The 17,813-nt window shown below is 43.4% G+C and overlaps 1 protein-coding gene across 2 annotated transcripts in view; it reads right to left on the bottom strand.

Moving 5' to 3' along the window:
• Positions 1-3,814: 3,814 nt before the first annotated feature.
• The window catches only part of kcnq3 (potassium voltage-gated channel, KQT-like subfamily, member 3), a 98,640-nt gene continuing 84,641 nt past the window's right edge, over positions 3,815-17,813 (bottom strand). Inside the window, exons 11-16 of one of the 2 annotated variants that reach the window (XM_079570123.1) lie at positions 9,532-9,716; positions 9,341-9,446; positions 8,186-8,317; positions 7,009-7,104; positions 5,006-5,093; positions 3,815-4,934 (exon numbers count right to left, since the gene is read on the bottom strand). In XM_079570123.1, the coding sequence (XP_079426249.1) occupies positions 4,299-4,934; positions 5,006-5,093; positions 7,009-7,104; positions 8,186-8,317; positions 9,341-9,446; positions 9,532-9,716 (1,243 nt within the window). In that variant the 3' untranslated portion in view covers positions 3,815-4,298. The remainder of the gene's footprint in view (positions 4,935-5,005; positions 5,094-7,008; positions 7,105-8,185; positions 8,318-9,340; positions 9,447-9,531; positions 9,717-17,813) is intronic. The other variant, XM_079570124.1, reaches the window with a different exon arrangement.

Raw genomic sequence — 17,813 nt, 5'->3', positions numbered from 1 at the left:
CTTCAAATGATGATAATGTCTCAAAAATACATGATAATACAGATGTTGTAAAAAAACAAAATGTCAGCAGAGGGTGCACTAACTCCTACTGTAATAATATTAATGATGGAAGGAAGAGAGGTGGACCTTGGACAGATCAGTCTGGATCAGTGTTTCTCAACTGGTGGGTCAGGACCTAAATTAAAGCTGCATTTTCAGTATCACGGGCCTTTGAAAGTGGCCTGATGTGACTGTGAAGACTCCCTCCACTCATTCTACACATTAGGACATGGCTGGAACATGTAGGAGGAGGAAAAGACATCATTGAAACATTTTTAAACTCCTTATAGTCCCTGTAAATCTAAATTTAAAAGTTCATTGAAAATGCAGCTGCAGTTTTGGCTGAAATTGCAAAAAAGTTGCCCTGAAACTGCTTTTATTTTGAAAATGAAATGACAGCTTTGTATCTGTATTTGGATCCTATATCACTGGTCTAAACGTTAAAAGTCATAGAAGCGTCATGGATTCCTCTGCATGATGTTAACCGGAGTGTGGGCTGGTGTTCCAATTGTTAAAGCAATGTTATCGCTGACTAAAATTAGACTGTATTACTTTTTGCCCAAACTTAGTAAAACGTCAAAGCAGGGAATAAGAACATGTGATGTGAAGTGTTTGACTAAATCTAAAAGAACATTATTAGAGATGGAAAAAAAAAATATGCAAAAGAATGCCACTTCAGGTCAGAGCTACAAAAAAAAAGTCGCTTTTGCGTGATATAGGCCCTTCGAAGGACAGAAGAACAAAAAGGCTTGTGCAGTCACTCCATGTGTTGTATAAACAGTCAAACACAGGGGTGTCTGTGAGCGCTGAGTGAGACGGTCATCCCTCCTCGTGCAGCAGATCGATGCAGGGACAGAAGACAATATAAGCCTGCAGTAGATAATACTTCGGAATAATAGACTCATGAACAGAGTAAAGAGAATATAGGAGGTTAAATAGCTCCGGGGGTGCACCGTCTGAGGAGGCCTCGGCACGGGCCTTGTGACCAGCTGCTGAGGTCACCAACGCAAGGTTGTCATTAGTTACACATTGAGGTAATGAGTGTAAAATTGTTTTGATTTTCTGTTAAGTTTTGGACCTGTTTAGCAAGGACACAATGTGCTTCAGGGCTCCATTGTTAGAGTTTCGTATAAAAAAGATGCAGTGAAGTGGTTCTCAAACTGTGGTCCATGCCCCATTAGCGGCACGTGAGCTACTTCAAACATTCAGGCTGTATTCATTTTAATGAGAGATAGGTTCAATGATGCATTTAAGTCAGGGGTGTCAAACATACGGCCCCTGCCCTGTAGAGCATAAACTCCAGAGTATGTAGGGAAAAAAGTAAGTCTCTAGCCCATTCCTGTAAGAACTTATGTTTTTTTTTAAAGAATAACCAGAATGCTCCTTCTAGCCACTAGGGGGCATTAAATAAAAAAAGAAAAAAAAAGAAAGAGTTCCACACATGTCCAGCAGAGGGCACTGACATAATAAGAGCTCAGGATATGAACAATGCATTATATAGCCACATGGTAAATGGTCAGTCTGCCCCAGGGCAGCTGTGGCTTCAATAAGAGCATACCACCACCGAGTGTGGAGTGAATGAATAATGACTACTATGTAGTACTTTGAGGAACTTGTGACACAGGCTTGTAAAGTGCAATACAAGTGTGAGGCGTTGTTTTTAATGGAGCTACAGTTAAGTTGGGGCTTTGACCAAATCACAGATTATTATTCATTTATAATAATATTTATATTTTTCATTTATATGAAAAAAAATCTCTATTATATGCGGCCCGTGACCCGCCCTTGGAGCTGAATTTTGTCCCGCGACCCAAAATGAGTTTGACACCCCTGATTTAAGTGTTACGCTAGACATCATATATTGATTTCAGGTCCATCTTAAACCCCTGTTAGGCCCTGTTTAGACCTTATTTGATCTCATACAGTGTGTGCGTTCCACCCCCAACACGTTCTGTGGCACAATGGAGTTTGGTCACAGGGCAGCAGTGTTTGGGCGGTTCCTTGAACAGTGGGTGATTTCAGCAGCTCGTCCTAAAGCCGGCGAGGCTCCTGCGGCGCTCATGCTTGAATATAAATAAGATCATATATCAAATAGGTCAGGTGTAACTAAAGCCGCGGCAGAGAAGCTCGGTGTTGTGCATGACCCCCTTTGGACCTGACAGGGGGGCCTTAAAGCCACACTGCGGAACATTTCCCCCAACAAGTTCGGTTTAAATACATTAGGTCCTCGTCGAAACACTGTAATTTCTTTGTTTCAGGATCAGGTTTGGAATTGTTCGACAGTTTTACGAAAGTTTAGCTGCTCCTGTGACGTCACAACAAACGATGACCTGGAGTGTTCCGCAGCGTGGCTTTAAATAACCGGAGATAGTGCGGTGTGCTGAGTCTACGTAGAAATATAACGCCTACAGTACGTACATAAATAGTGGTTACAGGTAGTAATATTAATCATAAAAAATACTTGAAGCTAACTTTTGCCAAACTAAAACATTTATCCCTGAATTCATGTGGCCCAGGACACACTTTAGGCTGTAAATCCAGCTGCAGTTCATGGTTGGCGAAAAGTGCAAGACAGAGGCCAGGTCTCAAGGGAAGAATCTGCGAAAACATCTCGGTGTAGCCACGGCAACGCAACGACAAACTAACTGTGAAAGTACATACGTCCCAGAGCACGTTTAAACCAAGGTTTGGGGGTTTGTAAATGCAAATAGTCAACTTTGTAAGTCCATGGTGTCTGTGAGATCTCGTTGGATAGAAACCGTAAACAGTGGCCGCTTTGATTTGTAGTCCCGCCCCCCAAAACACGGATAACAGGCAGATAAAGACACATGGACACGTGGACATACAGATGGGGACATGATAGGACGACACGCAGAGACAAACAGTAGACTTTTGGTTCCAGTGCGCCCCTCGGCTCCTCTGTGAGCTCCTACAGCGGCGCGCGTCATGCAGACCATGCAAAGAAAACGATGGAAGTCGATTTATATAAAAAGAAAATTAAGAGTTACAAAATGGCATAGCAGGTTTAAGTGTGTGTCTGTCGAGTCTCTCTTTTGTTCCTGAATCCTGAACTTTGCAGTGTCTACACTAAAAATCGCATGCGTCACATGCAGTGCGTTGGCTTTGCAGCAATAAAGCTTTAAGGTGAATATAGTTATGTGAATAAGCACGTTTTCTCCCACATAGTAATGGTCAAACTCAACCACCCAGGACAGCCCAGAAGGTCCGTTTGAAAAGCGTCCAGGTGCCTCTGGAACTGGAAGTCATTTTGAGACACATTTCACAAAGGCCTGCTACAGTGGGGCTGTAACAAAAAGGTTAATTTGGCTTTTTACACTTTACTTTCTTGTTAACAGACCAGTCACGTGTCATTTAAAGCTGCATCCCCCCTCAGAGCAGTAGTGGTCTGGCAGATGTTGGGCTTCATATGCGGTGGTCTTCCACATTTCCTCTGCAGGAAACCCAAGATGGCTGTCTATTGATTCCGACAGTTGTGCGCTTTGGTGCGTGAAAAAAGACAACTGGGCAGACGCACTGAGGCCATCATGATAGATAGAGAGATAATCGCCACAGACATTCCTCATGATCAGCTCAAACCAAACAGTGCAGCAGGGCAAGGCTACAAAAAATATTTTTAGGGTGATATTAAAATGTTTTAGGGGATCCATGTTGTCAAAACAGGTAACGATTGCCACAAAATCCAACCTTTTAAAAGCTGTAGGTGCCCTGTCAGTCAAACAATTGCAGCTGGTTCTCATTCTGCTTCACATAAAAAAAAAAATCCTTTCTAATCAAATTGGCATTAGGTCTAAAAATGCCCACAGCTGTAAAAATCTTCTGCCAACACACATCACTGTGATCATTCTACTGGGGAAGGACACAAGCTTTTCTAACAGGGTACAAATAGAAAAAAGAAGACTTATATTTCATTGGTATTTTTGGTCCAGAAGCACTGATTGAACTAATCTTTGCTCATAAATGTACTCTCCTCTCTAAAGGACTGTGCAGTGGTGTTGAGTTTCCGCAGTACCATGTGGGAGAAAGCGCTTGTAGTGTCCTGGAGAAAAATGCGCTGTACAAAGTTCAACTTTACAAACAGACTCCCTTGTTCAGGGCTGAACTCCACACCTTAGGTCTGGGGGAGGAAGGCATCACTGCTCAGCCTGCACCCACTAACGCTGTGCCCTGGTGTGGCTGTGGACCCACTGTGACACGTGGGTTTAGAGGCAGGGTATTCCGTAGTCGGCTATAGGCTCATTTCAGGGTGGCGTGCTCCAAACGGCCTCGCCAAAGCCCTCTCCGGTGGATGACATCGGTAAAGGCCCACCGCTCGGAGTGAACGGGTCAGTGTCAGTATCTGTTTCACCTTCTGCTATATAACTCGGTCTAGGTCTGGTCCAACTCAGGCCCGGCTCCGCAGGCACCTCCCCGGCCCGCTCCTCCCCGCTCTCCCGCTCGGCCGAAATGCTAAACCCACTCGGTGATCGCTCCAACTCATCATGGTTCACCGAAAGCAACGACAGAGGAGAGTCATTCCCCTGCTGCTCCCCTGAGGTCCTCCCTGGTAGCGCTGACACATCCTGAAGTGAACTAATAGGCAGCACCGTGGGCCGCTCCGTGTAGGTGGGGATAGGAGCCAGCAGCTGGCGCGAGGCCGGGCCGCCATGATCCCGGCTCCGCTTGCGGTCTTTGCTGCAGCCGTGGCCGACCTTGCTGAGCGGTTCCTGATAGGCCAAGTGCGGGTAAGACTCTGAGTAGTTAAAAAAGAGGCGCTGGATATCCCCGCCTCCCTCCAGTGTCATGTGGGCAGTACCAGCAGAGTCCACCTGGAGCTGCTCCGAGTGCTGGATGTGCATGTCCACCAGGAAGTCCAGCTTCTTCTCCATGTCCTCCACCTGAAAGATCACAGCACAGACACCGTTCAAACACTGTTCATACATGCTTTCTATCAACCACATGACCTCACCTGTCTCTCCACTCTGACAAATCTTCCCATCATGCTTTGGTCTTCAGAATCCGGCATGGAGGCAGCTTTAGCAAGGTATGACTCATGCCTAAAACACGTCGACAAATATGACATGTCACCAAAACATGACCATTACTGACATTTCACGAATAGCATTTAATACACTGACACTTGTTCTTCGAACTTTGGAGCTCTTTTTCACGCTTTATTTTTACACTTTTCGGAGCAAAACCCTGCCCAGACTTCCCCTACACGCAAACTTCCTCCAAATCAACTACCTAACTAAATAACTAACTAACTAACTTGACCAGCCAAGAGGCATGATCTCTCAAACATGTCTTAGGTCTTCCCTTAGGCCTCCTCCCAGTGTGACATGTTCGAAACACTTACCCAGGAAGGCATCTGAAACAGGCCGACATTGTGAGTAAGAATCTGTCCTTAAATGATAAAATAAAGGATGGATAAAAGATGCTTGAGTCACCCTATAAGGGCATACCCGCAGCAACCCTACAGAGGGAAGTCATTTAGACCACCGGTGTTTGAAATCTTGTCCTTTTGGTCCATCGATTACCTGATTGGATGGGTATGACCTTACCTGGGGGACTGGTTGGATGGGTATGAGGACATTACCCGGGAGACTGGTTGGATGGGTATGAGGACATTACCTGGGGGACTGGTTGGATGGGTATGAGGACATTACCTGGGGGACTGGTTGGATGGGCATGAGGACATTACCTGGGGGACTGGTTGGATGGGTATGAGGACATTACCTGGAGGACTGGTTGGATGGCATGAGGACATTACCTGGGGGCTGGTTGGATGGGTATGAGGACATTACCTGGGGGACTGGTTGGATGGTATGAGGACATTACCTGGGGGCTGGTTGGATGGGTATGAGGACATTACCTGGGGGTCTGGTTGGATGGGCATGAGGACATTACCTGGGGACTGGTTGGATGGGTATGAGGACATTACCTGAGGGACTGGTTGGATAGGTATGAGGACATTACCTGGGGGCTGGTTGGATGGGTATGAGGACATTACCTGGGGGACTGGTTGGATGGGTATGAGGACATTACCTGGGGGACTGGTTGGATGGTATGAGGACATTACCTGGGGGCTGGTTGGATGGGTATGAGGACATTACCTGAGGGACTGGTTGGATGGTATGAGGACATTACCTGGGGGCTGGTTGGATGGGCATGAGGACATTACCTGGGGGACTGGTTGGATGGTATGAGGACATTACCTGGGGGCTGGTTGGATGGGTATGAGGACATTACCTGGGGGACTGGTTGGATGGTATGAGGACATTACCTGGGGGCTGGTTGGATGGGTATGAGGACATTACCTGAGGGACTGGTTGGATGGTATGAGGACATTACCTGGGGGCTGGTTGGATGGGCATGAGGACATTACCTGGGGGCTGGTTGGATGGGTATGAGGACATTACCTGGGGGACTGGTTGGATGGTATGAGGACATTACCTGGGGGCTGGTTGGATGGGCATGAGGACATTACCTGGGGGCTGGTTGGATGGGTATGACATTACCTGGGGGCTGGTTGGATGGGTATGAGGACATTACCTGGGGGACTGGTTGGATGGGTATGAGGACATTACCTGGGGGACTGGTTGGATGGGCATGAGGACATTACCTGGGGGACTGGTTGGATGGGTATGAGGACATTACCTGGGGGTTGGTTGGATGGGTATGAGGACATTACCTGAGGAACTGGTTGGATGGTATGAGGACATTACCTGGGGGACTGGTTGGATGGGTATGAGGACATTACCTGGGGGCTGGTTGGATGGGTATGAGGACATTACCTGAGGAACTGGTTGGATGGGTGTGAGGACATTACCTGGGGGACTGGTTGGATGGGCATGAGGACATTACCTGGGGGACTGGTTGGATGGGTATGAGGACATTACCTGGGGGACTGGTTGGATGGGTATGAGGACATTACCTGGGGGACTGGTTGGATGGGTATGAGGACATTACCTGGGGGACTGGTTGGCTGGGTATGTGAAAGGCGTTTTCTGGGGTTTCTTGCTCTTAGGGGTGGAGGGGGGTCCAGGAGCCAGAATCATGTCGATCCTACATGGAACACACAGCAAGTTTAAGACCTCATTTGTCACTGCAAATAATATCTGCACAAAGCTACAGCCAGAATTAAATATTAAACCTGTGAGCCAAGCTGAATTGTATCGTTATTATTTTGCCAAACGAATAGCTGAGTGTATATGTTCTGTTCAGCAGTTTTGGTCTCCACGATGTTCTAAATCAATGGTTCCCAACTTTTTTTCCTTGAAGCCACCCCGAAACCTTAAACAGACAGGTCGAGCCCCCCAGTCCTATACCGCGGCCCCGACAAATGTAGTAAAACATACAATTATTTGGCAATTAGCATTTATTTCAAATGAAATTGGAGTGTTTTCTGCCATTCTCAGTCATATCTTGGTTCCCTCCCGGGCTGGAAACCGCAGGTTCTGATATTTCTCACTCTTTCCATTGCTCTTATTTTTCAAACTCCAGTGTTGAATGCAGTTGGTGTGAAGGGCTGTCTTTACATTCAAACAACAAAACGTTTCCAAAGTGCTGCACACTGATTTAAAAAACAATAAAATAAAATGAGAACAATAAAATAAATAAAAAGACACGGAGACCACACAACTTACTTGGTGTTAAATGCCAGAGAATAAAAGTGGGTCTGAAGCCGAGATTTAAAACACTCCACGGTGGGGGCTGTTCGTGTATGGAGGGGCAGAGCGTTCAACAGCTCTGGTTTTACAGTTTGTCTTAAGAACCTCAAGTTGGAGCTGGCCCTCAGGGCTCAGAGCACGGGGGGGCCCCGGGGTCACGATTATTACTCTTACTGTTCATTCAATAAAGGGAGTATTTCATTGTCTCTCATGTTTTAGTGGGATATTTTAAGATGACATACTTTTAAAACAAAGCTTTGCAGTCATGTTTAAGCTTTAGAGTTAGGTTCTATGGGGTCTTCAATAATATAGTTTAATTGTATTTTTATAATATAGCTTTATACTATTTACATAATGGCCCTGATGAAGACACAGGTCGGAGTTGTCAAAACCCGTTGGCCTGTGTAATCTTGTCCAGGAAACTATAATACGTTCCTTACTATTCTAAGCTAACAACTTTCTTCAACAGGTCTGACCTGGTCTGAAGGTACTTGATCCTGCACAGCATGTCCAGGTGTCCTGCCGAGTACTGCTCGATCACGTCTTTGACATCATAAGGCCGCAGCGTTTCTTTAAAACGCTTCTTATTCAGAAGAAACTGCATGATCCTGAAAAAGAAAACACAAATTCTGCTTTATAAATACACTTTTTAAATATGCTCTAGATTGTGTGTATGTGTATGAAGAAACAAGACTGAATGAATGAAAACAGGCCAGACAGGAAGTCCGGCGATTGTGGAATATCTTCCACAATAAAATCAAAGCTCCTGCAAAATGCACACTGTCGTTGTGTCCTTGGGCAAGACACATCACCCTCCTTGCCTCCAGTGTCTGCGTACACTGGTGCATGAATGAGAGAGTGAATGGCTGACTGGTTCCTTACTGTAAAGCGCTTTGGGCCTGATAAAGGTAGTAAAACGCTATATAAGAGTCCATTTACCATTTACCATTTACAAAGCCTGTCTACACTCTCTCATTGCCGTCACTGTGTATAACGCCCACTACAGTCTCTGTCACTGGGTCTTATGGACATTATCAGGTGAAAGCACATGTTCTCATACACAGACCAATCTGCAAAAGAGTTGAACTTCTTTCTTCCGGCTGTGGTCCGCACTCAGGTGAAAAGGCTGATGAATCGTCCTACTCCAGAGAGAGACTATAGGCAGGCTTAGTCATGTCCTGAGGGCTCACACTGAGTTACACCACCACATTGTACACATTGTGTATTTTCAAACGGTGAAATCCTGTGTCTGCCTTCAACTTCTGCAAAACAAACTGATGGCAGTTCTGCCTGTGTCAGCACACAGGGCCTGACCGCTGTGTGAAAACCATCTGTAACCTACACTGTGGTCATGTTAGATGACCTGTGAAGAAGATGTTAAACCTTGCATGCAGGTCTGTAGCCACAGTGAGTATAATAGGGTTGTGGAGGTCTTTTGCACGCAGGGTGGAATATAACTATTTTAAGTACACTCAAATAAAACATAAATGGTAGAACAGCTGTCTGTCATTTTGTTGAGCTTTGGGCAACAGAGACACTCTCATCCGTCGAAATGAGAAGATTGTTTGATCTCATACAGATTTGAAATGTGACAGTTTGTGGGAGTTACAGATGCCGATAGCGAGCCTGACCTGACGGCTCTGATGACCAGCTTCAGTGCAGGGATCATCTCTTCCAGCAGGATGTCTGGAGGAAAGCCCCTCTCCTCCAGGTTGGGCTCTGGCAGTGCCCCTGTATCTGAAACAGCACAGAGGAACGTCATGTAATAAAACAACATACACTTCTCATTATCCCACACATGATTGTTGAACCGAGATCTGACCATCCGAGCTCTGTCGCAGCGTGTAGGCCTTCATTCGGAAGGCTGTGCGGAACCTCTCCCTGTTACTGAAGCCTCTGGGCTCTTTGGAGGGACTGTCCACCGTGTCCTCTGTCCCCGTCCTCCTGCTTGGCCCCACCGGACGAGTGTTTGGCAGACGCACTCGCTCCAGCAGACTCAGCTTCTGACTGTGGGAGAGCGAGCAGGTTTGAGAGAAGCTTGAGGTTTGGCACAGTCATGTGAGGAAACTACTGACAAAAAAGGAAAAAAACAACTTCATAAAATGTCTGCTTAAAGGGACCGTTCCTGAATTCCTTGGCACAGGGAGTCAGCTAAATTTAACTTGGTCATTGTGGTCAACACACATTGGTAACTTTCCTACTTTACAAACTAACTCAGACAAAACTGAAATAATTTAATCAAGTGTTATCAGTTACTTCCAGTCTCTTTCTTTAAAACCAAAGAATTGGTTTTAACCCTGACTCTAACCCAGAAATCTTGGAGTAACCATGGACCTGAACCTTAAAGGAACAGGCCATCGTTTTTCTATACTGAGATATGTTCTTACCTGAGTTTAGACGAGTTGATGCGTACCTGTCTGGTCTTTGTGCGTGCCCTCAGTCACGCAAAACGACCAAACATGTTGTTAGCATTTAGCCTCTCCCAGCATATTCCTATGGCTCCAAACGGGAACGCTCTTCCACGGGCACAAAGACTAGACAGGTACGGATCAACTCGTCTAAGCTCAGGTAAGAACATATCTCAGTGTGGAAAAACGGTGACCTGTTCCTTTCAGCCACTTAAGCCACATCAAAGCAATGACATCATCAGCTTCTAACCATATGAAAAACATTGCTAAGATCGGGTCAAAAGGTCAAAGCCAGACTTAGAGAGACTTATCAATGCATTTGGACTACTGTAGCGGCTGCTCACAGTTAGACAGCTGCAGTACATCCAGAACCAGGAAATACGACCATATTAGTCCAGTGCTCCGGTCTCTGCATTGGCTTCATTCGATCAGAGAATAGAATTAAAGTAAACCATCTCAGGAACTTCAGCAAGGGGTCTCCTGGTGGTTCTCTGAGTCAATAATAACAGGGTTTTCGCATTCTCTAAATAAACTGTGCCAAGGCCTTAAATGTCATTAAAAAGCATGAAATTGGATTAAAACTGGCCTTTAATCTAAATTTCATGGACAATTATCATTATTATTATAATTTACATTGCTCAACAGTTTTTTTTTTACTGTAAGTTTATAAAAAATACTAAAATGATGGTTTTAAGGTAACGGTAAAGGTGCTTTATTATAAATCAACTGCCCAACAAAATGTGTCCTCTGCATTTGTTAATTGTTTATTAATGGATCCCATTAGTCTTTACCATACAATAGTAAAGACCATTCTTCCTAGGGTCCATGAAAATGCTACATTTAAAATATTACAAAACATCATTACATGTACAAATACATCATTAAAAATCCCGTTCCTGAACACCACAAGAACATGCTAATACAATATTGCAATACACCTGATCTGGGAGATTATTGTTCTCTACCTTATATCCCATGATTTAGGACGTGTTTTTTTAGCATTCTTTTAAAACAGCTTTTGAACACTAAGGCTGTTAAAGAATGAGGGAGCTTGTTCCACAGAACCATCGCTCTGCACAGAACTGTTCTCTTCACTGTCTGTGGAGGTGTAAAATGACACCGTGAAGCCTGACGAGTATTTAAAATGTGCCTTTCACTGGTCGGCCGTAGTTGGGAGAACAGACCTAAGGGTTTTTGAAGAGTGTAAACATTTTGCAGAACAATACAAGACTGCAGGCCACTCTTTCCTCTACTTTAAACCAGGATAGCCTGTCGTGCAGGGCACTGACACTGGTCCTGAATGGGCATCGCAGAGCTACACGAACTGCTCTGTTCTGGAGTCATTGTAATTTTACAAGGTCATTTTTAGAAGCACTAGACCAGATAATGGAGCAGTAGAACTGAAGAACCAACTTGGTAACTGGAATAGTTACCAAGTTACCATAGCATCTTCTTATATTAGAGATGGCTTTACTCATTTTTACAACAGTGTTTTTAATATGTGGAGACCAAGATAAGGTTGAATCAATAGCGACTCCCAATAATTGGGCTTCAGTGACCTGCCATGGACAGACTTACAGTAAGTTGTGCACTTGTCTGATCGATCTCATTGAGCCTATCACCATACATTTAGTTTTTAAAGCTTGATTTTTAACCTATTTTCAGAAGCCCAGTTTGAAATTAAATTAATTTCTTGCTGAAGAAGACAATTTAACTGACTCCTTGTATTAGCAGATACATAGAGAGTTACGTCATCAGCATAGGAAATGAACTGTGCTTTTTCTAGCGCATAAGAAATTTCATTTACAAATATACTATAAATAAGGGGCTCAAGGCAACTTCCTTGAGGAATGCCACATGGCAGCAGTTTCACATCAGAAAGAGAGCCATCAAAGTGCACACATTGTTGCCTCCCGGTTAAATAACTCTTCATTAAAGTTACTCCAAAGCCATAAGCACTCAATTTACTGAGCAATAGCTTGTCAATCACATCAAAAGCAGCACTAGAATCAATAAATACCACAAAACTAGACTTTTTTTTCCATCTGTTGGAGCCACTCATCAGAGAGAGATGTTAGTGCAGTAACAGTGGAACACCCAGGCTTGTAAGCATGTTGGAGATCCGAGTTAAGGCCGTTGCTGGTGAAATAGTCCCGTACTTGCTTGAACATGATCTTCTCTATCAATTTGCTTAAAAAAGGCAGGATGCTGATGGGCCTACTGTTTAGGCTGCTAAGTGGATCCTTGGAGTTTTTTTTTTTTACCAGTGGCACTACTTTAGCGCATATTTGGAAAAGTCTGATTTTCCACAGATTGAATATATGACATAAAGGCCTTGCAAAACACTTCGCTTGAAAGTAGGAGAAGCCTTGAGTCCAAATCTAATCCATCTAATCCAACAGAGGCGTCATATTTAACAGGAGGAGGAGCTCCTCCATTTCCTTCACTGTTATAGGCTTAAACTCAAACCAGCAGTTCTTGATGATGAAAATAGATAGATCAATCTTAGTTAAAGGCATTTGTTTTCTTATATTCTCTATTTTTTTCAATGTAAAAATTGTTAAAATGATTAGCAATGTTCTGGGGCTTAGTCAAGAATTTTCCATCTACTTCGATGAATGCAGGAGCTGAAACTTTTCTAACCCAGAACTTCATTAATAGTTCTCCTCAATCTTTTGCTGTCCTATTGATACGATTTATACATGATCATACTATTGGTGTGATAATACCGCTTTTTCTTTTGTCCTTTAAATGTGGTCACTATATTTCTTAATGACTTGTAGGCTTGCCAATCTCTTGGGTTCCCCGAAACAATGGCAGTTTTTTTCAGCTCATCCCTCTGCTTCATGTGATTTCAAAGTTCCTTGTCTATCCAAGGAGCTTTTGAAGCTCTCACAGAGATCTTACGAACAGGAGCATGCTTGTCACATACAGAAGTAAACAGATTCATAAAAGTGTCCAAAGCTTTCTCCATATGAGCTTCTTTAAAAATGTCTCTCCAGTTTATATTACCCAAGTCTAATGTAAAGTTATTTTCACAAAATGATTGATACATCCTTTTTAATATGATTGTTTCCCCTTGTTTGGGATTATTTCTTTTCAAGGCCACTGCAGTAATATTGTGGTCACTGAATCCCACCGGAACAGAAACCACTTGAGTGCATTTCTCAACACAATTGGTATAAAGGTGGTCAGTACATGTAGATGTGACAGATCCATCAGGGTTCACTCGGACTCTTGTTGGAACATTAACTCCCTGCTTTAGGTTACATTCAGCGGCAGAGTCACTCAGTTTGGTTTTCATATAGTTTCAGTTTAGGCCACAACTCCCTCCTTTTTTGCCGAATCCTCCTGAATAAACACTCCAGGTGCAGTTTTTCTGAGCTCCTTTCGATTTCTCCAAACCAGCTCTCTATCCTTGTATTTAGAGAACTTGATGAGGAATGATGGGACTCCTGCCTTCCCCATCATTCATCTTTTCAAACGACGAGCGCGTTCAATGTTGATAGATCCAGCATCCAGTTTTAGTTTGTCTGATATATGTTTTTTGATTTGAATCTCTGTGTCCTCCCATTTCTCAGGAGTAGTTTCACAAATCCCATCAAAAATGAGATTGTTTCTTCTTGACTGATTCTCCAGATCCTCAGCTTTAGATTCCAGAGAGACGAGGCCATCACAGATTGTTCGCATCCCAGTCTCCAAGGAGCTAAGATCAGCAGAGGTCTTTGAGGTATTGGATCTAATTTCATCCACCTCTCGTTGGGTGTATTGGATACTGTCCTTTAGTTCCTGAGTATGTCTGTTCAAACTGTCCAAACGCTCATTAGTAGACTCCATAAACATCTTGACAATCTTGGTGAAATGATCTGATTGTTTGTCCATCATCTCATTGTAGTAGGCTTTTCGTTGACATAATGCCTCTTTTATCATATCTTTAACTACATTGAGGGAAACAAAGTCAATGACTTCATCTATCTTGTCAGGATGAGTAGTTAAATCTCCCTCATGCCTGATGGCTAGTCCAGAAGACTTGTTCTTATTTTTAGCCATTTTCCGTGTGATTATACACAGATATTTAGAAACACAGGCCTGAGGCCTGTCCACTCAAGCAGGACAGGACCACAGGATAAAGGAATCCCTTCAGTATCAGCACAAGCGCAAGCACAAGCACAAGCAATCCATCTGCAATTATTACTTGTCTAAGCCAGATGAGAGTAGCCAATACTTTACTAAAAATATTAAAGCAATTGTTAGATAAAATAGGGTAAAAACAGGACTTATACAGAGAGTGCAGAGAGTCTTATACAGAGAGCACAAAATCCTGCATTTGACCCGTCCCTCGATGCCACTGGACTGAAACATATTCAGTTGCAGTTTCGGCTGCATTTATTTGTTCAAAAGTGATCCTTTTTGGCCAGTTTGCTTTCATAAGGCCTTGCCCAGGCACGAAACGTGTTGCATAACACACAGCAGATGCCACGCACCAGTCTCTATATGGGGAAATGGATTTCAGTTTTAATTGAAAAGTGTTTTGGATGATCATGAGTCTGTTTGGAGGTTTTCAGAGCACACTTGCAGAGCTTGGTTGCGCCCTGTGAGCCTCTGTACCTGTGGCCCAGTCAGTAAAATAAGACTGTTGGTCTTGAAGGGAGAAACCGGAGCCGCTGAGACAGACTGCGTTCTCAGCCACTTTTCTCCCACACTGACACAATATGAGCCTGTCTGTGCGGCCCGGGGCCCTGCTGAAAGACGCCCTGAGACTCCTGTGTCGCACAATCACCGGCAAAATGACACAGGATTATCCCACTGCTGCGAGGGACGCAACAAAGCGCAGACTCAAAAAGATGATGCGCTTATCTCCCACCCATGGGCAGTCTGGACTGTCAGGATTATGTAACGACTGTCTTCAGAATGGTCATCATTCAGGTACTCAGCCTCGACAAATGATGCAATCGGTTATGTAACATGTTCAAAATGACCAAAATTACAATAGTTAATTGTCTGCCATTTTATCATAAGGTCATACAAGTATCCAAGGACTAAGGAGTTTGACTTTATTCTGCTCCAGTGGATGTATTTTCTTTTTCTAATATGCTGCAGGGGGTCTGCGGATGGAAATGAGTCCAGACTGATATTTGCTGTATTTAAATTTGGTTTAATGTTCATGAATATGCATCATTATTCTATCCTTTTCTTCCTAAATAATATATAAAAAGCGCTAAGGCCTTGGACTCGCTGCCTGATGGGCAATTATGCAAATATCTGCCACAGGAGAAATGTAAATGAGAGTGAAGCGCAGCAGCTAACAATAAAACACTAACTCAAACTAGACAATTAGGGCCACAAAAGTCAGGAAACGGCAACAACGTGTGATTGTACAAATGTAGCCAGTTTGCACATTGTGGCAGCAGCACCCAGTCTAACACGCAAGAACAAAATATAGCCACAAAGCGGCGATTATCGGCCCTCACCGACCACCCTCCCCAAAGCCAGGGGGCGCTGCGCCCCCTTTTGTCTCCCTCCATCTAAAATGACAGTGTTGCTACTGCCTTTATGTTTGTTTGTTTTTTAAGTTTTTTTCCCCTAGGGTCTTAGTTTTAGGATTTTTGCGCTAACGTGAACTCTCGGTATCTAACAAAGTTTTAGTCAGAAAAAAAAAAAAAGTTTCTTGACAATACTGAGAACTCTGCTCTTAATTTTGGACATTATACACAGAAAAATGTGTACACAGCGTTCCAAATTATTATGCAAATGACATTTTCTCTGATTTCCTAAACTGTCAACTCAAATGAGAGTCAGCATCATTTTCAAGTCTTTATATTTATTTTTTTCAAAAACAAATATAGTAAAAAGACTCAAAATCTACTGTTCCAAATTATTATGCAACGTATGCAACACTCAACACATTTTAAAGCTTGTAATTAACTGAAAGTGTCATTTGTTGAATTTGCAGCATTAGGAGGTCATATTTACTGAAATCAAAAACTATTTCAATCAAAAAATCTTAACAGGTGAAGTTATATTTTACCATAGGACCTTCTTTGAGCAGCTTCAAAATTCTTAAATCCATTAAACTTGTAAGTTTTTGGACAGTTTCTGCTTGGATTTCTTTGCAGGATGTCAGAATAGCCTCCCAGAGCTGCTGTTTGGATGAAAACTGCCTCCCACCCTCATAGATGAGGGTGGGAGACATCACAGATGTCAATTATATAGAATTTAATAATTAGAAACAACATTAGATTGGTATTGGAGCCAGAAAGAACTACAGTGTAAACCTGTAATTACTTGTATATTTTGTCCTATCAAGTGTTCTGTGTCTTTTGGTTAATTCTACAAATGTACCAATACCACAACAAGCTGCCGTATTAAGGATTTAAAAGCTCTTCATGGCAAATTTTGCTCAGTCTGAAGCTTAAAACTGATGATTTGTTAAAAATGTGTATCTGTTCAGCTCAGGAAGGACCTGCTTGTATCAAAAGTCAATGTAATCTAGACCCTGTAATCTATTATGTTATGTAAATGTATAATGGGGTAGGCACTTATAACCTTACTGCTTCAGCCTACTCTATTTTTGAGCATCCGCACTGTATGCATTTTGGAAGATAAAATGACTGTAAAATAGTTCAAAATAAAGTAAACTAAACATGCACTAGTATGTATGATGAAGCAAATACAGAGCGTGAGGAAGAGGAGACGGCTCCACTCCGCCTCTCACTCCGACACTAGATAATGTTAATCTGTCAGGAGTTTGACTGATCTTCAAAGTGCGCTGGATGTAAAGGCTTTGGGTGAGTGCTGGAGCGGGACACCTGATCTGAGAGCCTGTTGCTGCGCCTCGCTGGACCGTGGCAGAGGAGAGTGTATCCTGAGGAACACGGTGAGGAGGCGTCGGAGCGAGGCCCGGGCTGAGGTCAGAGCGCCTCATGGGCACTGCATGTGCGAGCCATGGTGGCACACTGCAGGCAACCAGTTACCATGTGAGCCTGAACAAAACTTGCAACTTAAAAGGCCATTTTTTCCCCATACATTTTTCTCATACTCTGGAGACAGCGTCGATTTAATCCAGTAGAAACAATAAAAGTAATTCTAATTCTAATTCTTTCACTTTTCCCAGTAATAACTAGTTTGTATCTGTCTTTGTATCTACTGTGTTGATGGACTTGCAAAGAAGGAGGAGAAGGAAAATAGATCTGGCAATTAAAATAATGACTTAAGACATAATGACAAGTTCATTGCTTTCCCCCACATTTATATATTTTCTGTCAAAGTGGACATATCCTGCATAATGGTGGCTTTTCTGAATGTATATTTTAAAGGGACTATACAGAGTAAAACAAAGTATTTTCCTCCCCGTACATGTTCCAGCCATGTCCTAATGTGTAGAATGAGCTCAGACCTGTTCACCACAACTGCCTCTAAAATCCTGCACTGTCACTCAGAAAGGTGTTAATTCGGGTCGGTTAATATAGAGACCGCAGTTACGCATAAGACCAGAGGTGGCAGTAGTGAGTATAAAATGACTAACTTGCATCTAGCCCCTTTAATCTTTACAATTCCAACGATCCGCAGTGAGGCCCTAATGCTCACTTTAGTTTGGTTTCTGACGTCATGGACTGTGGTCTGAAGGGCCCTCTGTGGCTCTGTGTCCGGTCACTAAGTGTCCGACAGCAGCGACACAGAACTAATGCCGGCGCTA

This window comes from Gobius niger, assembly GCF_951799975.1.
Source record: "Gobius niger genome assembly, chromosome: 13".
NCBI lineage: Eukaryota > Metazoa > Chordata > Actinopteri > Gobiiformes > Gobiidae > Gobius > Gobius niger.
Note: the sequence above shows the minus strand (reverse complement) of the source record. Positions and strands in the feature narration are given on the sequence as shown.